Source organism: Vombatus ursinus, unplaced genomic scaffold (assembly GCF_900497805.2).
Source record: "Vombatus ursinus unplaced genomic scaffold, bare-nosed wombat genome assembly UNPS02014170.1, whole genome shotgun sequence".
In the NCBI taxonomy this organism is placed as follows: domain Eukaryota; kingdom Metazoa; phylum Chordata; class Mammalia; order Diprotodontia; family Vombatidae; genus Vombatus; species Vombatus ursinus.
Window position 1 is genome coordinate 1,619,190 of NW_020953948.1, and position 22,966 is coordinate 1,642,155.

A 22,966-nucleotide genomic window follows, 5' to 3' on the forward strand; every position below is an offset into this window, starting at 1 on the left:
TCCTCTTCGAGAGCGAAGGAGAAGCAACTATCCCTGATTTTCCAAGTTAAAATGCCCCTCCTCGAGACACTCCTCCCCTTCGTGTTGCCTCTTTCCTCCTATTAGAACGTCAACTCTCCGGGGACGGATACTGTCTTGCTTTTGGGTTTATTTCCCCATTGATTAATTACAACCTTTCTGGTCTCTAGGCCACTCTCCACGATTACAAGTTGTAGAGAAGGCGTCGACCTGCCTGGTAAAGGGGGCTTCTTCATTGAAGAGGTCTCTGTCTTCCATCCTTACAGCTAAGCACTTAATGTTTTTTCATTCATTCCGGCAAATTCATGGAACTGTCTTAGAGAAAAAGATACAGCACAAACTGCAGGAAGGGAGGGAACCGGCTGTACTCTCAAGTCCAAGTATGTGCAGAAAAGATCCAAATGCCGGCCGTAGCAGACAGGGATCAAGACACGCCGGTCCTCAGCCGGAGACTCCTCCATCGATTACCTGACCCATTGGGCAGTGCGCCTGCTCAGAAGAAACCTCTGGATTCCGGTTTCCCCAAGCCTTCCAGATGGGTAGCTAGACTCCATTTCCCAGAAGGACCTTGGAAACTGCCTGCGCCGCTCACGGCCCTTGAGCGCTCGAAGGATTCTGGGAGTCGTAGTTCCGCCGCTTGGTACAGTGGGAGTTTCGCTACCCTTGAAGTGGGCGGTGGAACAGGTGAGTAGGTGCGCTCCTGGGTCCCTGCTCCTTACGTGGGCCTCAGGGGCAGGCCTAGACTGTGTCGATGTAATGCGATAGGCCTGGGGTCTGAGCTACGTCTGCGTGCATGAGAGGGGGGAGGGGCTGTAAAGGACTGGCTGGGGAGCCACGGCACCTCTTACGCCCCCTGCTCCCCCCGGGTGGGCGTGCGCGTTACCTCCTCGCCACCCCCTTCCTGGCGCCTGCGCACTCCTGCCCCACAGCATGGGAGGTGGGGGCTTCCTTGGGGCTCCAGTACCGCGGACACCCTTCCTGTTTGGGTCGTGCCCCCACACCTGGTGGGCCTGGAGCACAGGTGAGCGCCCTGGACGTGACCCGGCAGGTGCTAGATGGAGGTGCCCGCGTGAGCAAGTCTACATCAAGAGCCGGAGGCTCGGTGCGTAGAGCAACAGCCTTCAGCATCTTCGAGCCGGCGTTCAAAGCCCTTCTCGGACGCTTAGTAGCAGTGTGACCCTGGGCGGGTCACCGACCCTCTGCCAGCCTCGGTGTCTTCATCAGCGAATGAGGATCATAGTAGCACCTCCTGGGGGGACGATAACAGATGTCAAGTCTCTGCAATCTTTAAACAGCCACATAAAAGCGTTATTGTTATTTTTTTTCCCACGCCAACCATGCCACTCTTGGGCTTTGAGTGGGAGTCACAGCTTCTCCCTTTCTCTTGGGTGGGCTCTTTCCCCTCTAATTTTTTTTCTCTTTGTTTCCTTCTGCTTTAAAGTACGTGGCTGTGTGTGCGCACGCGCGTGCGCTCCCCGTGCAAAAGGTTCGAATGACATTTGTTCGTTGGCTTTGAGCATGGCTAGTGCTTTGGCATCCTTTCTAGTCCCAAGTCACCCGAAGTCTTTCCGTGATTGTTCCTCACGGTTTCTTTCTCATCCCGTAGCTCTACGTTGGCATGCTTCGGCCCTTCGTTAAGAAAGGTGAATAGAAGAGGAGGAGGCAATGACATCTGTGTTTCGGAAGGCCAGGGGCCAGGTGAGATACACTTTCTTCCCTCTCTCCTTAAGTGTTGTCTTTCCTCCAAGGACGGATGTATTTCTTTTCTTTGCTCTCGGACTTTCCTGGTTAACTGTGTCTTATTCAGGGACCTGAGCATAGATTATTCTCCCCCAGGAAGACTGGCTATTTCAGTGAATGAGTTAGAGTTCAGAAATCTTACAGGTCCTCAGAACTCAAAGGAGTTTGGCAGTCTAACTTCTGTATTTAATATGGGAGGAAACTGATGCACCTGAGAATGAATTTCTTTCCAGGACTTTCCCAGTATCTTTAGAGGAAGCTCTCTCCTGGTCTAATGTCCTCATAGAAAGAAATCCAGAATTTCCTATGTTCAATGGGACATCAGAGTGACCTAGTTCATACAGTACACAAACAAGAATTCCATCGACAACATGTCATTCTGGAGTTTGGCATGACCTGTGCTCTTTAAAATATTTTCATTTATTTATTTTTACAAGCATTGTTATCTCTACCTCTCACTGCCTCAGTTGGATATTGCTTTTCCTCATGCCTTCTATTGTCAACCACTTGCCTACTTAATATTCCTTGTGTTCAACAGTCTCTCTTGTCTCTCTGCATCTGCACAGATTGTCCCCCTTTCCGGTAATATACTCTCCTTCACTTCCATATCCCCTGGCTTCCTTAAGAGTATAGCAGGGGAGCCAGCCACAGTGGTTGGTGCTTTCCTCCCACAAATATCCTCATATTTACTCAGTATGTTCTGTATATCTCTGTCTCCATCTTCTCCATATCTATCTATCTATCTATCTATTTGTCTATCTACACATACATGTATATGTACTGTTTCACCTCAGTAGATTATAAGTTCCATCAGGGCAAACACCATTTGATTTTTGTCTTTATATGCCCAGTGCCTGGCACGTAATAGGTGCTAAATAAATTTTGGGAGGCAACTAGGTAACACAGTGGATAGAGTGTCCAACTTAAAGATTATGGTGAGAAGCTGTGGCCACTTGAATTCTTTCTTTCTGGTTGCTTTCAGTATTTTTTCCTTGACTTGGAAACCCTGGATTTTGGCTATGATATTCCTGGGAGTTTTCATTTTGGGGTTTCTTTCAGAAGATGACAAATGGCTCCTTTCTCTTTCTATTTTGCCCCTTGGTTCTATTGGATTCAGATAGTTTTCTTTTAAAATTAATTGAAATAAAATGTCTAGGCCCTTTATTTTTTTGCCATGGCATTCAAACAGTCCAATGATTATTAATTTTTTCCTCTAGATCTGTTTTCCAGGTCAGTTGTTTTTGCTATAAGATACATTTTCTTCTTAGATTTTCTTCTATTTCTTCAGTCTTTTGACTTTGTTTTAATGTTTCTTGTTGTCTCATGAAGTTATTGGCTCCTATTTTGTCCATTCTAATTTTTAGGGAGTTGGTTGTTTCGGTGGAGTTTTGTACCTCTTGTGCCCAGTTTTTAATTCCCTTTCTGTACTTTCTTTCGTAACTCTCATTTATTTTCCATTTTTCCCCTTCCAGTGCTCTCATCTCATTTCTAAAAATATTTTTAAACTCTTTCTTCATCTCTTGTAGGAGTTCCAGCTGATGTATTTTTCTCCAAGGCTATACTTGTAATAATGGTGATAATAATAATAATAAATAGTATTTATTTAGCAACTACCATGTACTAGGCACTGTGGTAAGTGCTTTACAAATATCTCATTTTTATGCTCACCATAACCCTGAGAGATAGATGCTATTATTATCCTCTTTTACAGTTGAGGAAACTGAGGCAAACTGAGGTTAAATGACTTGTGCAGGGTCACATAGCTAGTAAATATCCAAGGCTGAATTTTAACTCAGATTTTCCTGACTCCAGGCCCAGTGCTCCATCCGTTGCATCACTTAGCCGTGTCAAGATGTAGATGTTTTGGAATCATTCTCTTCTTCTGTGTTTGTGCCTTGAGCTTCCTTGCTTAATAGCTTTTTAAGGTGGGATTCTTCTTTAGTTTGTTCATTCTTCCATATAGCTTCCTGACTTTGGACTTGATGTTAGGGCTGGGCTCTGCTCATTTCTAGAGGGAAAGGCGGCTACTCTAGCTCTGTTGTTGCTTTCGGGGGTATTCAGTCTCATGTTATTCTAGGATCTCAGGGACAGCCTGGGCACCTGCAAGTTTCCAGCACTCCAAAAGTAGTCTGATCTGGGGCAAAGACTGATTGCAGCCAAGTTCCCGATCTGGGTGTGGGTCTGACCAAAAGTGGACTGAGGCTGGACTCAGCCACTGTCAGCCAACTAGAAAGCTCTGTTTGATTTAGAATGAAAGAACGGTAGGTTCGCCTTTGGCCTTGGATTCCTGTCTTAGTTATTAATACCTCGGCAGACAGAGCTAGGTGCTGGAACTGAGATCTCTGCTCCTGGGGTCTGAGGAAACCAGTGCTGCTTACTTCTGATCTTCCCCCCTCTCCCTACACGGTCTAGGGCTTCCCAATCCAGGAATGCCCCCTTTAAATGCAGGTCTCCTTCATTGTCTTCCCTGGATCCATGACCCAGATCTGGATAGTGGGTGGCAGAGATACCAGTTGGCATCTGTCCCCTTTTCAGTGCCCTGATACGGATCTGGAACCTCCTCTTCCCTGATGCTCGCCCTGTACCTGGGTACGGGAGTGTCCTGAGCACAACACATCCCTGGCCTGACTCTATCCCCAGTGTCCCCAGACCACTCTGTCTCTTTCCCTATGCCAACCTGTGCTGGATAAATGACTCATTGTGACTTTTTCTGCATTTTCCCATTGGAACTCGGCCCAGTGCATTTTCTGAGTCTCTTTGGAGGAGTTTTGTGGAGGGGAGCTCAACTGGACTACTTCTAGCTACTCCATCCCCTCGGCTCTGCCTCCACGTGTGAGATGTTAGAGGTGAAACGTTCATTATCTCTGACCTAAAGCCGTCCCTGATCCCACCGATGCCATCCCTTCTTGCCCCAGTCAGCAACAGCACTTCCTCCCTTGGACATTATAAAGTATTTGCTTTGTACCTCTCTTGTGTTCGTCTCATGTTTCATTTTATATGTTAGTTATTTGTACAGATGTCAATCCTTGTAATATATGGTGAAGTATATGAGGTCAGGGATGACTCTTTATCTTTTTACTCCATCAAGGATCTGTCTCATTGCTCTTTGTATATAGTGTGTGGTGTAGGTACTTTAAGATGTTTGTGTAATTAACTGTCAGAGAATTCTGTGCTGGGGGAATCTGACTTGGGAAAACAATGGTTTGGGTGAGAGAGCTGGGTCACATTAGTGGTAGGAGTTGGAGAAAACCACCACCTAAATACGTGATTTGTTTCCTGTTGAATTTTGCTCCTAACTTAGTGACCAGTAATGGAGCATTGTGGCTATGTTGATCTATTTAGAAATTAATGTGTATAATATGATCATTGATGTCAGAGCTGTTTTCTAAATTCTGATTTCTTTTTTTAAATTAATTAATTAGTTTTCAGTTTTCAACAATCACTTCCATAAGCTTTTGAGTTTTAAATTTTCTCCCTTTTCTTCCCTGCCTCCTTCCCCAAGATGGCGTGCAATCTGATATAAGTTCTACATATACATTCCTATTAAACATATTTTCACATTAGTCATGTTGTAAAGAAGAATTAAATTCTAATTTCTAATAAAATGAGGTATATTGATTATGGGGCAGCTAGGTGGTGCCATAGTGCCAGGCCTGGAGTCAGGAAGACTTCTCTTCCTGAGTTCAAATCTGGCCTCAGACACTTACTAGCTGTGTGACCCTGGGCAAGTCACTTACCCTCTTTGCCTCAGTTTCCTCATCTGTAAAATGAGCTGGAGAAGGAAATGGCAAACCACTCCAGTATCTTTGCCAAGAAAACCCCAAACGGGGTTGCGAAGATTTGGACTCAACTGTGATCGACCGAACAACAGTGTTGATTATATTTGTGCTTGAGTAGGGAATAATGACTGGCTTGGGGCACACTTTGAGAAATGGTTTGTAAGGGGGAAATTGAACAGTCAAGTAAAACTTAATGTGTCGCTGAAGCACAAAATGAATGAGTTCTCAGTAAATGTTTAGTGTAGAATATTCAAAATACTCATCACCACAAAGACCAGTCCCGGTACCGGTTGTCAACTTCACATCTCCTTGATGGTCCGTGTATTGGGTGGTCTTTGTTGAAAAGAAATGTATTCGTTTCAGAAATCGTTGACGTTCAAGGATGTAGCTGTTGACTTCACCCAGGAGGAGTGGGAGCACCTGAACCCTGCTCAGAGGGACCTGTACAGGGATGTGATGCTGGAGAACTATCGGAACCTGGCCTTACTTGGTGAGGAAGGCTTCCCCTTATTAATCAGAGTCTGTTCATTGGGATGTTTCCATTCTTGTTTGCTAAAGGCTGTGGTGTATCTGAATCATTTACAAGAGCTTTGGCTTGATTTTTAAAGATATTCGGTTATGGGTAACGTCGGGGGATTCCTAGATCCTTGAGGGCTAGAGGCAGGATGTTTCTGCTTCCTGGTCCAGTCCCAAGTGACAAGTCTTTTCTTTCCTAAATTGGAAACTTACAGCTTTATTCTGCCGATCCTGAGTCAGCACTTTCCCTACTTTCCATTTGCCCCAGGCTACAGCTTACTCTGTAATATAGCATTGCATATACCCTGAATATAAGAAAGTACTCATCTTCTTCACTGGGTGTGGGTCAAGCAGCCTGTTTCTTTTGGGGCCAAGTCAACTTTGACCCCCACCCCCTTCCTGCCATGATTGAGAACGTATCTCAGAGGTCCTTAGAAGTGCATTTGGTCTTCTCCTAAAATGTCATCTTTTATTGAAGGATTATGTGGTGAGACAGCTCAATCCTCAACCCTTTCCCATTTCTTTTCCCATGAGCAGGGCTCCTTGTTTTTCAACCAGATGTGATCTACCATTTGGAGAATGGTGAAGTACCATGGACGCCAGAGGGAGAGGGCTCAAAAAGCTCTTATTCAGGTGAGTGAGTGGCAGCCAAGCCGACAAGAGAGGTTGAGGGAAATGGCCCTGCTCTTCAGTCGTGGGAGAGTCCCTTCTAGAGACCGGAGAGCAGCATTGTCACCCAAATAGAAAGGGGGACCACCAATCCCTTCCTAAAGATCCCTGAAGGCCACATATTGACTCAGCTTTAAGATGTATGCTATCTATATTTTTATTTACTTGGTTAACTATTTCCCAGTTACGTTTTAATTTGGTTCAGGCCACACTTGGGATTGTTGAGGGCTGATACCTCTGTTGTAGAGGATCCCGTCGGCCCAGTGTTTCCCTGGGGACTTTGGAGAAGGGATGAACTAGGGGAGTGAAACCTCACTAATGTATGTTCATATTTCTCTTTAGTAAAACTCTTTCCTGATATCTTCTTCCACATTTTCCTCCATTCTCCAGTCTTCCCTTTTGCACAGTTATTTCCTTCTTTGATTTCTTTCTTTTCTTTAGTCTTTCATTCATTTGAATTTACCAGTGTTTATTATATTCCTGCTCTGTGCACGATATTTTTTCTGTCTCCTCCTCCTCTCAGGCTCCTTTCCTTTTCCTTTCAAATACACAGGTGTGACGTGGTTGGTTTGTTTGTTTGTTTTCCAAAAGAAAAGAAAAAGAAACACCTTTGCTTGGCCCTGTTCTCACAGAGTTAGTAAGTGCCAGAATCAAGAATCCTACCCAAGTGTTCTGACTTCTTCTTAGGGGCTTTCCCCAAAGTCACACAGGAAGTAAGTGGAAGAGCTGAGATTTGAACCCAGGTCTTCTGACCGTATGATCTTCTATAACATTTTCATAGTGTTTGGAAAATTTTTATCCTTCATGACATTGTCTCGTTTCCATTTGAGACGCTGTCTTTTTGCTCTTACCTCTGGAATTGTTTCATTCTTTTTAAAATTGGCTTCCCTGTCTCCCAAATCTTCACTCCCAAGTTCTGCTCGTTTCTTCACCACTCTGTTCTTATCTCTGTGCTTCTTCAGACATGTTCTCTATCCTCAAGTCTTTTTCATTCCTTCTATAATAAGGATTCCCAAATTCATATCTTCAGCCCTGACTTCCTTCATTGGCATTTAATTCTTTGTTTGTGTTTTCCTATGAGGCAGGCCTATTTGGATGACTTCCTTTCTCTGCAAACACAGTATTTACCAAAGGTAACCCATGAGGCCTCACACCCATTAGAGAGGTATCTACCCCAAGCATGAGAAGACTTTCCCTGTAGGATGGGCGGATGTTTGTTCCAGTAGCCACGAAGGCAGCTGAAGCGGGGGCTGTGGGGCTCCTAGAGCTTGGTCAGACATCAAAGACACCAAGATCATCCACTTCATTCTAGGCCATAATTAGTCATCTTGCTTTTTATCTTGCCACTGGACTTCGATGACTCTGGAAGAGAAAGTGAGGCCAATGACTTCGTGCGCCTCTGCCTCACTTAAATCCAATTCACTCCCAAGTCAAGATATCACCCGTGATATCACTGGTCCTCTTTGAAAATGAAGGACAAACATTTCTCAAACCAAACTTATCTACCCCAAACATGTCTCCCTCCTGAATTTCCTCGTTTTTAGCCAAAGGACTATTATTTTTCCAAGCTACAAAACTTGTTCACCCCCTTTTCTCATTAGTTATTGAATCCATTTGTTTGATCCCCTGCTATGCCTTCTGAACTCACTTATTATCTATTATTATCAGCCCTCTCCAAACCCCCATCTTCTTGTAGCCATGCGCGGTATGGCCCCAAACCCCTATTTTTCCCTCTTCCAGCTAGCTCAGATCACCCAACCTGCCCTCCCTCTGGCAAATCAATATTTTCCCAGATGAAAGCGGCCCTGCTGTGAAAATTCACTCTCAGGATCCTAGGGGGTAATGCTGATGGGGGTTATAGACTCCTCCTACACATAACTGTAGGGAATATGCCCCCCAATACTGTGCTTTCTATTTAACAAATCAGCCAAGAGGACACAGTTAACTCTTTACCAGAAGCATTTATTAGATGAAAGGTAAATCAAGAAAATTAAACATAACCTTCCAGCCATAAACCCGGGCCACACTCTCACAACACTGCCCTTAGTGACTGTGGGGACAAGTAGGCACAAACTTATAGAATCAGAGGTAGTTGCATATGAGTAAGGGATATATGTGCCGAGAGCAACTCATAACTCTGAACCATGGGCCACGTTGTCCTTTTTCTCTTTCAGGTGGTCAGCTCTGCAGTCTACTTATGGGTAGAACTGTTCCTCTTTGGGGCCTCTCAGCTCTCCTGCTGGTTAGGGCTCTTCTTCTGAGCTGCCAGAGCAGTGCTGAACTCTCTCAGCTAAACAGAAACCCTAAACTTGGGATCTGCACAACCTTTCCTGGTCCACTCCCTCGTCTAGGCTCTGAGGCATTTCTACCTGTAAGACATGTAGATGGAGGAGCAGGGAAAGGTAGAACCTTGCTCTTCTACACAGCACAAATTTCCCTACCAATCAGCTCTTCTAAGCATCCAGTGACAGTGTAGGCTCTGAAGTCTCCCTTCACAGACCCTCTCAGAGCGTCTCATGTGAAGTGGCTCCCTTCTATCTTATGGTGAGGGACCAAAATCCATATTTCTGTCAGCCAAGGCACAAGTAAGCAAAGTAGTCATCAGAGAAATAGTTCTAGTTATCCAGGTTTTTTCCTACTTTCAATGTTAAAGTCCCTACCAGTTGTATATATAAATTAGATGTTAGGAAAAAGGATATTTCGGCCACCTTTACTCCGAATGAGTGTTCTTTCTCTATGGGCTGCTTTTTCCGTATTTCTCATGGAACATTTTGTAAGGACACAAGATTTGTGGGGAGACAGAATTATCTTGCCAGCTGTACTAATTCTAAGACCAAATGTAAGGGGGCTGATCTGTTTTGCCCTAATATGCCAATTATAGGGATATAGACCCTCCAAGACAACATTGAAATCCTGAAGAAAGAGGGGCCCAAGCCAGCTTGGTAGTAAATATATGTATATTTTATTATGATTAATTCGGTTGTTTAAGGGCATTTACTCATGAGACTCAATCCTTGGCAGCAGGAGGACAGAATGGTGTAATGAATTCTCACACCAACCCCACGTCAGGCCAGGTATTATATAGAAACAGAAACTGAACAACGAAGGCATCTAGCCAGGGGTGGCCCGGGGTCCCGTGCAAGTGTCCCGTGAGATGGTTGCAGCTTCTTCTGTTGTTTACATTTATTCCAGATAGTTTATGTTCTTTTTTGTGGAGTCATAGGTCACGTTCCCACTCTGGCTACTACTGCATACAGTTTTGTTACCCACTCAGCAAAAGGCAACATTTTATATGCTCAGATGAGTCATTCATCCATGCAATAATTACCTACTGTGTGCTAGGCACTGGCTAGCATATATATAGCTAGCTATATAAAAACTTGGTATCCCTTCCTCCAGTCTCTTCTGTGTAGTATTGTGCTCTGTTCTGGGCATCAAATTTTAGGAAGAACACTGATAAGCTAGGGCGTGTCCAGAGGAAGCCTACCAGAATGGTAAAGGGCCCCCCGTGCATGTCATAGGAAGATCAGTTGGAGGAAGAAGGGGTGTTTAGTCCCCACTAAACAGATTGAGTTTGGGGGAGACAGGACATGATAGCTAGTTTCCAGTACCTTCTTCTCCTTGTTGGTAAAGGGCAGAAATAAGAAGGTGGGGAAACTGAGGCACGTTTAGGTTTGATGCAAGGAAAAGGTTCTTAACAGAGCTCCCAAAGTGAAAAAGGCTCCCTCAGGAGAAAGTGAGCTCCTTGTCACTGGAGGTCCTAAAGCAAAAATGGGATGACTATTTGTTGTTGTTGTTCAGTTGTATCCAACTATTTGAGACCCCTTTTGGGGTTTTCTTGGCAGAGATACTGGAGTGGTTTACCATTTCCTTCTCCAGCTCATTTTACAGATGAGGAAATTGAGGCAACAGGGTTAAGTGACTTGCCCAGGGTCACACAGCTAGTAAGTATCTGAAGCTGGATCTGAACTCAGGAAGAGGAGTGTTCCTGACTCCAGGCCCCAGACTCTTTCCGATTTGACACCTAAATGCCCCCAACCATTTGTTGAGTGTGTTGTAAAAGGGATTCTTCATTAGGTATAAGTTGAACTATTTGGATTCTAAGATCCCTTTCAGCTTAGAGATTCTGTAATAATCTGCCAGGCTATTCTCCCTAATAATAATAATAATAATTGCTGATATTTATGTAGCATTTTGAGATCTGAAAGGTGCTTAACAAATATTCTGTCTTTACAACAGTACTATGAGTTAAGTGCCAGAATTATCCCCAATGTACAGATGAGAAAACTGAGGTGGACAGAGGTTAATTGACTTATTTGTGGTCACTCAGTGAAGTGCTAGAGGTAGGATTCAAACCTAAGTCTAACTGTCTCTGATTCTAGCCCTTTGCTACTCCTTTCTATATTTTTATGATAATATTTTATTTTCTCAATTACATGTAAAGATAACTTTGAACATTCATCTACAATTTTTTTGAGTTCCAAATTTTTTCCTTCCCTCCCTCCCAAGATGGTTAGCAATTTGATACAGGTTATACATGTGCAATCATGCAAGACATATTTCCATATTAGTCATGTTGTGAAAGAAGACAGATCAAAAAGGAAAAAAAAAACACGGGAAAAAGCATTCTTTTCTTTAAAAAAAGGTTTATTTAGATTTTCTTTTTTAAGCATCATTGTCATGTCCCAATAAATTCCCTTCACCCTCAGTGCTCAATAACACCTTCTCCTGTGACAAGTATAATCAAGTAACAAATCAACCTATTGGTCATATGTGAATAACATCTGTCTTATGTACCTCTTGCTCATTATCAGTTTACCAATAGGAGGGTAGTATGGTTCGCCATTAAAGTTCTTGGAAGTCACCACTGGTCACCGCATGATCAGAGTTCTGAATTCTCTGTGTTGTTTTGCTTTACGTTATTATATCTATATTGTAGTAATTTCAGGAACTGTTTTTTGGTTTCACTTGCTTTGCTCTGAAAGAGAAGACATAATGAAATATCTCTGAATTCTTCATAGTCATCTTTTTTTTTTTTATGGCACATACTATCCCATTACATTTATATAATGCAGTTTGTTCAGATTCTCCAAAAAATGAGAACCCACTTTCCTTCCAGTTTTTGTTATTACCAAAAAATGTTGCCATGAATATTTTGTTTATGCAGGATCTTCCCCTCTGACCTTCTTGAGATATGTGCTTAGTAGTGCTGTCAATCAATAAACATTTATTAACCACCTACTTCACCTTAATTACTTTATTATTGTGTTTATTAGTAGAAGTTATCCATATTTACTTGGTGACTAAGGTATATAAAGCAGTCTCCTCATAGCAGCCCCATGAAGACCATAATATAAATCTTCTTCCTCCCTGTTTTCTTGATGGTGAAACTAAGGCTTACTCTGAGTCTAATGATTTGTCGTGGTCACACATCTAATATATTGGAGCTTAAATCCAGACTCTGTGACATGATGATCAATACTGATTCAACTATGCCAACTTCTTTATTTCATTTGTTTTTCTCTTTAAAAAATTTTTTTATATGTTTTATTCTATTCCATTTGTATACTGTTATTTGTTTAGACATTCCTTAATTTATAGGGAGTGGCTGAACTCCATTGGTTTCCAATTCTTTGCCAGTACAAAAAAACAAAAACAAAAAACCCTGCTATAAATACTTTTGTACTTAGAGGATCATTTCCTATTTCTTTCATTTCCTTGGATTATAGGCCTAGTAGTGGTCTGCTTACATCAACAGGTGTGTATGGCTTGGTGACTCTGGGGGCATAATTCCAAATTGCTTTCCAGAATGGCCACACCAATTTATAACTCATCCAGTTATGTGTTAATGTGCTTGTTTTCCCACATTCTGTGCATTGTATTCTGTGCTCCACTTCCATCATCCCCCACTTTTGCAAAGAAGGAAGGGAAGGAAGAAAACAAGCATTTATTGAATACTCACTGTGTGTTAGGTACTGTGCTAAGCACTTTAGAAGTATTACCTCTTTTGATCCTTATAACAACTCTGAGAGCTAGGTGCTATTATTATCTCCATTTAAAGAAACTGAGGCAGACAAGTTAAGTGACTTGCCTAGGCACACAGCTACTAAGTATCTGAGGTGGGATTTGAACTTAGGCCTTCCTGACACTAACCAATGAGCCACCTAACTGCCTCTAAGGGAATGGGCAAGCTAGATTATTATAAGCTTTCTTTCAAATTTAAATTTAAATTGTTTTTATTCTGAACTTAAACACTCCACCCCCAAAAGATCATTTCCATCTACCAAGCAGAACACAAGAGAATTTTTCTATAAAACTGTGAATCTCCGTCTCACACCTTTTGTTTTTCAAAAAGTAATTAAGAAAGTCTATATTACTTTCAAAACTGTCCTGCTTGTCTGTGTTTCCTTCTAAACTTCCTTCTTTTCTATTTTGTGCATTTTTTAAATGTTTCAATAGTCCTTTTTTTTTTTTTTGGCATCACTGTTGCCAATTCTTTTCTTTCCTTCTCTCAATTGAAAACCAAGAGGAAGGAAACAAAGAATGCCTTGTAATGTCTAAACATAGTCAAGTAAAACAAATCTGTGTGCTGTCCCTGTCCAAAAATGTGTCCTTCCACACCTTGTGTTTATCACTTCTATGTCCAGAGATGGGTAACATGCTTCATCATGGATCCTCTGGAGATGTAGTTGGTCAATGAATTGATTGCAGTCAACACCATCTTTACAGTGTCGTCTTTGTACAGATTATTTTTCTGGTTCTACTTACTCACTCTATATCTGTTCAGACTATCTGGTATTTTCTGATACTGTCTCTTACGTCATTTCTAAAGGTGTAATAATTTCTGTGACATCCATATACCACAGTTTGTTTAACCATTCCCCGGTCATCCAAGAGGCAATCTAAAGCACCCCCTTATTCCTCCATTTTCTGGCTGCCTTCATGTGTAGTTCTGGAGTGGAGGAAGTTGACTGCTGTAGTTTCTCCACTAGATTTCTTGGTCATTCTTCAGCCAAGTGTAAAATTCAGGGTTTTGCTGGAGCAGGTATGTGGGAACTAGGCTATCTGCCTCCCGCTCAAGCAGCCATCTTGACCGGAAGTCCATCCTTGATTATTGTCATTTTATAGTGTTCAGTTTCAGTTGTTTTCATGTTCTTTCCGTCTACATTGTTGCCATCTTCTATATTGTTTTCCTCATTCTGCTTACTTCACGTGGCACCCATTCATGTAAATCTTCCCATGGTTCTCTGTACTCATCATTGTATAGCATTGTAACATTCTGTTTTATCCATACCATGATTTGTTTAGCCAATTCCTAGGCAATGGGAATCTACCCTTTCTACATTTTTTTTGGTGATAACAAGAAGTGCTGCTGTGAGTCTTTTGCTGTGTGTAGTATTTGCTTTCTATCCTTGGCCGCCTTGGCGCTTATGCCTATCAGTGTGATCTCTGGATTAGTTTAATTCTCTCACAACTTTCAGGAATTATGCCATCATGAATAAGAAAGATTTATTGTTAGAAAATCTAGGTTGAAAACCCCCTATAGCCTTGAACCTGTCTAGTTCAGTCTGTACAAGGATCTGCATAGTATTGGATAGTATTGGCTACCCTGGCTCTGTCTGAATGCTTTCAGTTCTGGAGCCATCCCTATTTTGTGAAATAGCTAATTCACTTTTTAAATTACTCCTAAACATTAGAATGTTCTTGCTTCATATTGAGACAAAAATCTCTCCCTCTTTAACTCCTAACGTTTGATCCTACTAGAACTTGTAGACACTAGAGTGATTAGAATGATTAGAAGTGAGCCTTGCTAGTGAGGCAAGCAGAAATGACGAGAACAAGTTAAGTGGTCATCTTGTTAATCTACCCCCATTTTTTTTAGCATTGCTCAGGTCCTTGCATGAGTTTTGTAACCTATTTGAGAAATGTGGAGAACCTAGTGAAGTCAAGAGGTTGGAAAAGATCAGGATTCACTGATTCTATAAAAGAAGACCTTGAGGTGTGACAGCTGTCACCTTAGGATATTAAGGATTACACAGAAGATTTTGAAGATAGGAAGTGTTAGGTTAAATCATCTCTTGCCAGCCTGTGTTATACCACATTGTAAGAGACTCTCCCTTCTACCCCCTGGTATTCTTGGAATGTATTCTCTTCATCTTTGCTATTTGGTAGCCTCCTTTTTCTTTGAGGCTTAGTTTCACTTGATGCTTTAGAAAGTCAGTCAATAAATGTAAGCATCTACTATGTACTAGTAGATGGGGATGCAAAAAGAGACAAAAGACAGTCCTTGCCCTCAAGGAGCTTACAGTCTAACGAGAGACCTCAGATATTAGTGATCTTCATCTCCTCTTATGTTCCTAGAGGTACAGGAACGTTTTGTTTTTATATTCACATTCTCAGGTCCTAGCAGAGAGAAGGGAGTTAACAGTTATTTGCTGAGTGAATGGTTCTCTCCTTTACCTCCTTTATTCCCTTATATTATACTTTACATAGGTTTGTGTGGTTTCTCCCTAATAGAATATAAACTCCTTGAGGGCAGAGACTGCTTTTTTTTTTCTTTACACTTTATTCCTGATCCATATTTTTATTTTTTATTTTATTTAGTGAGGCAGTTAGGGTTAAGTGACTTGCCCAGGGTCACACAGCTAGTAAGTGTCAAGTATCAGGCCAGATTTTAACTCAGGTCCTCCCAACTCCAGGGCTGGTGATCTATCCACGCGCCACCTAGAACCATATTTTTAAACGTGATTTCACCATCTTTCCCTGTGTCCACCATTGCACTGAAGTTACTGGGTAGTGAAGTACTGGTGGATTTAATTTGGAGGGTCTTCTTGGTTTTCAGAGAATTTCTTTCTTTCTTTAACCTCTGCAACATGTGGTCACACAATTATTTGCATGTGTTATTTTGTTTTGGTTTATTTACATTTTTGGCAAATAGATTATTATGAGCACTGCAACATGAGATGCTGAAGTGTCTCGTGATGTAAGTTTCTAGTTTCCTTTGGATACATGATAAAGCTCCGCTCTATCAGTTCCCTCTTTTTCCTTTCTCAGGAGAATGTGAGCCATTTCTCAGTGGCAGAGAAAACAAGCAGAATACAAGTGAGCAGTCCTTCCTTTCCCCTCTCATTAGCGATCAGCCCATCTACTCCAAGCACGGGTCATTTCCTTTTTCTCATCTTCCTCTTTTTTGTCTAATATATAGCTTAAAAAAATTTAAAGCCTGGGTTTCCCTATCTTGTCTAGACAGAAAGTACAGGGGCTATTCACAGGCCCCATCCCACTACTTATTGGTACAGGAGCTTGACCTGCTTAGATTCAGATGTGGACCAGTTCACCCTTCTTCAGGCAGCCTGGTGGCCCCTTGCTTCTGGGGGTTCACCATATTGTTGCTGAACTTGGTGCAGACGCGGGATCTGCATAGCTATCAAGAACTTGCAGGCTGAAGCAAGACACCAGCCTCAGTTTCTCCATTAGCACGTGCTTCTGTGCTTGACTTGAAAACCTTTGGAGTCATCCCTTTCTTTCCTTTTCAGCACAGTTTATTCCGATCTTTAGCATTCTGGGAACTGTTCTCACCGGACCATGCCAGGCTATTATATTTGTTCCTTACTACCTGCCCCTAGTTCTCTCTCCTATACTAGTTGTTTTAAAATCTCGATTGGTTGGTGAGTTCCCTAGGCATCCAAAACAGCCCCTTTAGACAACTTCCCTTTTACTTCCTTATTGGAATTACTTCTTGTGCCTTTGGAATTTAATTCTTGATAGTTTTCCATCCCTCGTGGCTTGTTTTCCCTTGTAGAATTTCAAGTCAAGGGATCCTACCTATCTCTACTCTGAACTCTTTGAATTATGCTTTTCCAAAATCTAGTGTGCATGTCGGACTTTTGGGATTCTTCCTCTCTTTTGACTGGAGTAATTGCTTACCCCTGAGATCAATGTCATTCCCACTCTAGCAACAAGTTTCTCCTTACTGTTGAGAATCAGATCCAGAATAGAATTACCCTTGTTGGTTCCTCCACTTTTTCAAAATTATCATTAAGCCACATCAAGAAATGATTGTATTAGCTTCTCTGTTTTTAGTGGAGAAAGGGGGCTTCAGCATCTTAGATGTCCAGATGATGGTGTTCCCTGTCCTGCCTGTCTTCTGCGTCATTCTTTGGATCTATTTCCCAAAGTCTTCATCTATTTCAGTGTTATCTCCAGGTGGTCTGTAGTGTACTCTGATGATCATGTTGCTTCTGTTTCTGCCTCCACAGATCTTTACCTAAGTGATTTCTCCCATGCTTCCCAGCATTTCTGTTTGCATATCTTCTTAATATACATTGCCACTCTCTTTCCTCTTTTATCTATCCTGTTTAATTTAAGTGAGACATCTCCTCAAATAGTCATTGTCTGTAGTTTCACAGATGTAGAGCTTAATAGGACCTCAAAGCTTATCTCATTTTACAGAAAAGGAAACTGAGGCCCAGAGAGGATATGGTTATGACTATCTTCCCAGTACGTTTTTGTGATCCTTAATTGGTCGGATTTATCCCCTTTAGTTAAAATCTTCAGTTCACCTTGCTTCCTACTTACTGTTTTGTGCATTTATATGTAAACATCCAAAGCCATGGCTCTTATTACCAGTATTATCTTGATAGACCTGAATAAATACGTTGTTGAAATCTCAGTACCTGATTTGTCCAGCATCCCCCGATTAACCAGTCAAAAAAATGTTATCAATGAAGAGAAACAAGTTTTGTTTTGCAGAACTTACTCTTCTTGAATCCATTCTGGGTCTTTATGAGCACTGTTTCATGCTTATAAACTATCTGCTTGACAGTAAATTCAAGAATTTTGCCAGTAATTGGCATCAGGCTTCAGACATCCCATCTGTAGCCTATAAAGTTCATTCTCCCCCTTCTGAAAATTTAGATATTTTGCCCGTTACAGTGACTCTAGGAGGGCAGAATACTGGGAATATAATGCTATCGGGTTAGAGAATGAGGGCAGCCAGCTTAGAGAATGTCCATGAATGACAATTAACAAGTTAGTCCTGGGGGCTGTTGTTTAAGGCAGCATGGTGGTTTGTTAGCATTCCTACCTAACTTACTCCTGCCCAAGTTATCCTTCACTTTTAACATTGTTTGCTCTGTATTTGCAAGATCAGGAATTTCCCCTTCATGCAGGAGGCTGTCGAGAAACTCATAACACATAGTTTCTTTTCTCCTTGCCCCCCACTCCCAAGAACAGTAGGTTAATACTTTTTTGTTTCCTTCAGATACTTTCATTCAGGAGATGTGGTGTGAAACGGAGTCAGTTCCAAAACAGGGCATTTCTATGGGAGAGCCATCCAAGGAAGGACTTGCAAAGGATAATCCTAGGGATTGCAAGTTGACGGGAGACTGGGAATGTGATATCAGGTTACGAAGGCAGAAGGGAAACAAGGAGAGAAGATCCAGAAAAATCACCACCAATCATGGTGGTAATAGACTTGAGAGAAATTTCAGTCTGAGTTTAAACCTTCCACAACAGAGACTTTCAAAAGGAAAAAGCATTTGTAAACATGGTGTCCATGCCAAGAACTCCAAGCAGTTTTCCAGTCTCCTTAAGTGTTATAAAATCTCCTCAAATAAGAACTATTGTAGATATAATACATGCAGGAAGCCCTTCAGTTTCCACTCAGACCTTGGTCAGTATCATCGACCAGTCACTGGAGAAAAACCACATGGAAAATTTTTCAGGAAAACCTCACTTTGGAAGCATGACAACATCCTTCCTCAAGAGAAACCCTTTGTGTGCAGTGAGTGTGGGAAGGCCTTTATAGAAAAAGGAAGACTTACAGAACATAAGAAAATTCACATAGGAGAGAAACCCTTTGAATGCAATGAGTGTGGGAAGACCTTCTGCTACCCATCAAAACTTACTCTCCATAAGAGGATTCATACTGGAGAGAAGCCTTTTAAATGTAATGAGTGTGGGAAAGCCTTTATAGACAAAGGAAGACTTACTGGACATAGGAAAATTCACACAGGAGAGAAACCCTTTGAATGTAATGAGTGTGGGAAGGCTTTCTGTTACCGATCAAGTCTTATTGGACACAAGAGAATTCACACTGGAGAGAAACCCTTTGAATGTAATGAGTGTGGAAAAGCCTTCTGCTACCCATCAAGTCTTACTCTCCATAAGAGAATTCACACTAGAGAGAAACTCTTTGAATGTAATGAGTGTGGGAAAGCTTTCTGCTACCCATCAAAGCTTATTTTCCATAAGAGAATTCATACTGGAGAAAAACCCTTTGAATGTAATGAGTGCGGGAAAGCTTTTATAGACAAAGGAAGACTTACTAAACATAAGAAAATTCACATAGGAGAAAAACCCTTTGAATGTAATGAGTGTGGGAAGGCTTTCTCCTATCCATCAAAACTTACTCTCCATATGAGAATTCACACTGGAGAGAAACCTTTTGAATGTAATGAGTGTGGGAAGGCCTTCAATTGCAAAGCAAGTCTTACTAAACACAAGTTAATTCATACTGGAGAGAAGCCCTTTAAATGTAAGGAGTGTGGGAGAAACTTCAGGCAAAGCTCAGCACTTAGAAAGCATCGGAAGCTTCACACTGGAGTCACTCTACATAAGATGTTTCATACTGGAGAGAAGCCCTTTGAGTGTAATGAGTGTGAGAAGGCCTTCAAACACAAAGCAAATCTTGTTGAGCACAAGTTAATTCATACTGGTGAGAAGCCCTTTGAATGTAGTGAATGTGGGAGAGGCTTCCGGCGACGTTCATTGCTTAGGAGGCATCAGAGACTTCATACTAAAGAAACTATGTTATGTCAGTGAGTGTGGGAAAGCAATGGCAACTTCATACATCAGGGAAACCCTTTGAATGTAATGACTCTGGGAAGGCATGTAGCACCAGCTGTTCCCCTGGGGACCATTAGAATTCACAATGGAGAGTAACCTTTTAAATGCAATAAATGTGGGAGAACTTTCCACAGTGCTAATTTCTGGCCACCTGCTGCCATGCTACTGCCATCACTCCACCCTCTGCTTTGGTCTACTCCTCCAGGGCAGCTTCTGCCCTGGAACCCTGTGCTCCTGATTTGTGAGAATTCAGCTAATCCAGCACCACACTGTTCTCTGGGCACCTCTTCTCCTCTCTTCCACTTTCCACTTCTAACTCTGAATATTCATCATTTGCACACCACTGTTCCTGAAAAGGCCAAGTGACTTCCTAGATCCAGCACCCCTCCCTGGCTGTTATTCCCTATATATGTTGTCTTTAGAATGTAAACTCCTGGAGGGCAGACTGTCTTGCTTTTTCTGTGATAGCAAAAAACTGGAAACAAAACGGGTGTCCATCAGGTTGGGAAGAACTTAGATTACCTTTCGTTTATACTGTATGTATCTTGTTTGTATAGTTATGTGTATGTTGTCTTCTATATAATAATGTGAGAGCTCCTTGTAGACACGAGTCGTGTTTTTGCCTTTATGCTTAGCTCACCTCTAGCACAGTGATGTCATTTTGGTCCTCCTCGAAAATAAAGGACAACAACTAACGAACTGATTAATTAGCTCAGTGCATGGCACATAGTGCTGGGTAAATGTTGTTGACTGAACTTTTGATCTTTGGATGGAATGGAATATTGTGGCATAAGAAATGATGAACGTGAACAATTTGGCGAATATTGAGAAGCTTGTATAAACTAGGAAGACTAAAATAAGTAGAACTAAGAACAATGTGAACAATGACCACCATCATGTAAAGGAAAACAACTCTTAAAAGATATCAGAGCTCAGTTCAGTGCAGTAGGCAACTGAAGTATTGATGCAGGAACATACCTTTCTCCTCATTAGAACAGGGTCAATGACAGGTGTGGATCAGTCAAGCAGTAAACATTTATTAAGTTCTTATTGTGTGCCAGGCACTGTCATGCTATCACACATGGTTAATGAATCTCTTTGTTACCAAAGGCTTCTACTGGGGGAAAGATGGTCATTGGGAAATGACAGTGACTCTTTTTTTAAAGACCTTCTTGTGAGAGATATCTCACTACCTCCTGAAGCAGCCCATTCCACTTTTGGATAGCTCTGTTTGGACATCAAACCAAAATTTCACTTGATGCGACTTCTATCCATGACCACCTGTATTCTTTACCCAACTGAGAGTAATATTCCTAAGGCACAGGCTTTAGAACATTCTACTCCCAGTGGCCCCTTCTTACCACTACGATCAAATAAAAATTCCTGTTTATCATTTAAAGTCCTTTACAGACTGGCCTCAACTTACCTTTCCACTCTTATTTTATATAACACTCATTGATATGTTCGGCACTTCAGCTAAACCAATCTTTTGGCCCTTCATCATACACAACAGTCCATCTCCCATTTTCATGCTGTTTCCTGCCTGGAATGGCTTCTGTCCTCACCTTTGAGGATCGCTAGTTTCCTTCAAAGATCAGTTCAAAAGCCACCTCTCAGACGAATCTTTACAGATTCCTACAGCTGCTATTCCCTCCCCCAGCCCACCCCACTGCCATCATGTTGTTTCATATACTTACATGTGTATATGTCTACCCCAGTAGAATGTAGGCTCCTTGGGACTGATTCCTTTTTGCCTTTGTATCTCCATGTACAAAGGAGACATTTTATTGCTTTCCGATGGATGGCTGGATTGCTCCTAAGACAAAGCAGAACGAGTTTAATCCTTCAAGTGCTTGAAGACAGCTATTTTACTCCCTCCCTCTAAATATTCTCCAGGCCAGAAATACCTTTTTCTATCAACCAAGCCTCATGGCATGAGGGGAAGCTTTTGAATGTGATGAAGGTGTGAAAACCTTCAGTCATCTGAAACACATTACTAAACGGAATTCATACAAGGCAGAGGCCCTTTGAAAGTGTAATAATAAAGATGAGAAAAACTTCAGCTATAGGGGAAATTCTTAGTAACCAAAGGACAGAAGTAATAGAAGGGTACTTTCAATGTATCAAGTGAGGGAAACTCAGCAATGTCATATACTATATCAGACAATTCATATTGGAGAGAGGTATTTAAGAATGTAACGATCATGGAAAATCCTTGCAGAACTATTTATCGTTCGTCAGACATCTGATGTCATCCATGCTGAAGTCTAACTGTGGGAAGCTAATGATGTGAAAGGAACTTTATTCAGACTTGTCACTTGCTAAATTTTGATACTGTGACTGTCCAATATTTATTTGATACATTATTGTTTCTGGTGTACAAGCAAAAAATCATCTTATTTCCAGCTCTTAACTTTTTGTGAGTCTAAGTTTTATATAAATGATGATCCCCATTTATTTCCTTCTCTGTTTCCATTGGTATATTCCATCTAATAACTAGTTTTCTGCCTCTTTGGAGCACATTGCTGGATGCCAATTCATAAGGCCAAGTCCTCTTACAAATACCCACACCCCTGCTGACTCTGAGTTTGATCATTTTTATTATGTTTTGCCAATTTAATGGGTGATGTGGTACCTTATACATGCATTACTTTTACTCCTCTTCTTTGAAGATGTAGGACATTTTCCCAAAGGGTCAGAGATTTAAAACCGGAAGGAGTCTTAGGGATTATCCAACACACACACACACACATTTTAAAGATGAAAAAGCAGGTTTAGAAAACTGAAATGACATGAGAGGTCATATAAGGAGCAAGCAGGATTCAAACCCAGATCATCTGATTTTTGTAGCTAGAATTCTCTTCCCTGCACCATGCTACCTCTCAAAGGTTTGCTTATATTTCCCTCTTGTGTGAACTCTTTGTTTATATCCTTTGAGCACTTATCCATGGAGTCCTGGGCGTTATCCTCATAGATTTCTCCATTCCCAATAAACTCTACAAATCAAGCTTTTTAAACTGTTCTAATAAGCATTTTCCTGTTATTGAATCTATCAAATCTTCTTGAAATTCATGGATTTTGAAGTTAGAGAAATTGTATCTCCCCACTCCTCATTAATGCATGAGGTGGCACAGTGGATAGAGTGCTAGGCCTAGAATTAGGAATACCCGAGTTCAAATCTGGCCTCAGACTTACTAGTTGTGTGACCCTGGGCAAGTCACTTAATCCCGTTTGCCTCAGTTTCCTCATCTATAAAATGAGCTGGAGGAGGAAATAGCAAACCACACTAGCGTCTTTGCCAAGAAAACCTCAAATGGGGTCACGAAGAGTCAGATATGAATGAACAGCAACTCACTGAGGACAATGGTCCATATTTTTCTAGCTGTTTTGCATAT

At 41.6% G+C, this 22,966-nt stretch overlaps 1 protein-coding gene across 3 annotated transcripts; it reads left to right on the top strand.

Annotated features, from left to right (window-relative positions):
* The first annotated feature begins 646 nt into the window (after positions 1 to 646).
* LOC114041197 (zinc finger protein 883-like) lies at positions 647 to 22,083 on the top strand. Of its 3 annotated transcripts, none has more exons than XM_027859532.1 (5): positions 647 to 702; positions 1,625 to 1,716; positions 5,901 to 6,027; positions 6,591 to 6,686; positions 17,986 to 22,083. In XM_027859532.1, exons 2-5 carry the CDS (start codon positions 1,684 to 1,686, stop codon positions 19,545 to 19,547), a joined length of 1,818 nt encoding a protein of 605 aa, XP_027715333.1. In that variant the 5' UTR covers positions 647 to 702; positions 1,625 to 1,683; the 3' UTR covers positions 19,548 to 22,083. The 3 variants fall into 3 exon arrangements, with proteins under 3 accessions (XP_027715333.1, XP_027715334.1, XP_027715335.1); XM_027859533.1 differs by lacking the exon at positions 17,986 to 22,083 and adding an exon at positions 8,897 to 10,570; XM_027859534.1 differs by lacking the exon at positions 17,986 to 22,083 and adding an exon at positions 7,808 to 7,860.
* The last annotated feature ends 883 nt before the right edge of the window (positions 22,084 to 22,966 follow it).

Coding starts and splice junctions, on each gene's coding strand:
- LOC114041197 (XM_027859532.1), top strand. CDS start 1,684: ATGACATCTGTGTTTCGGAAGGCCAGGGGCCAG. Junction 6,028..6,590: donor TCGGAACCTGGCCTTACTTG/GTGAGGAAGGCT, acceptor TCCCATGAGCAG/GGCTCCTTGTTTTTCAACCA. Junction 6,687..17,985: donor CTCAAAAAGCTCTTATTCAG/GTGAGTGAGTGG, acceptor TGTTTCCTTCAG/ATACTTTCATTCAGGAGATG.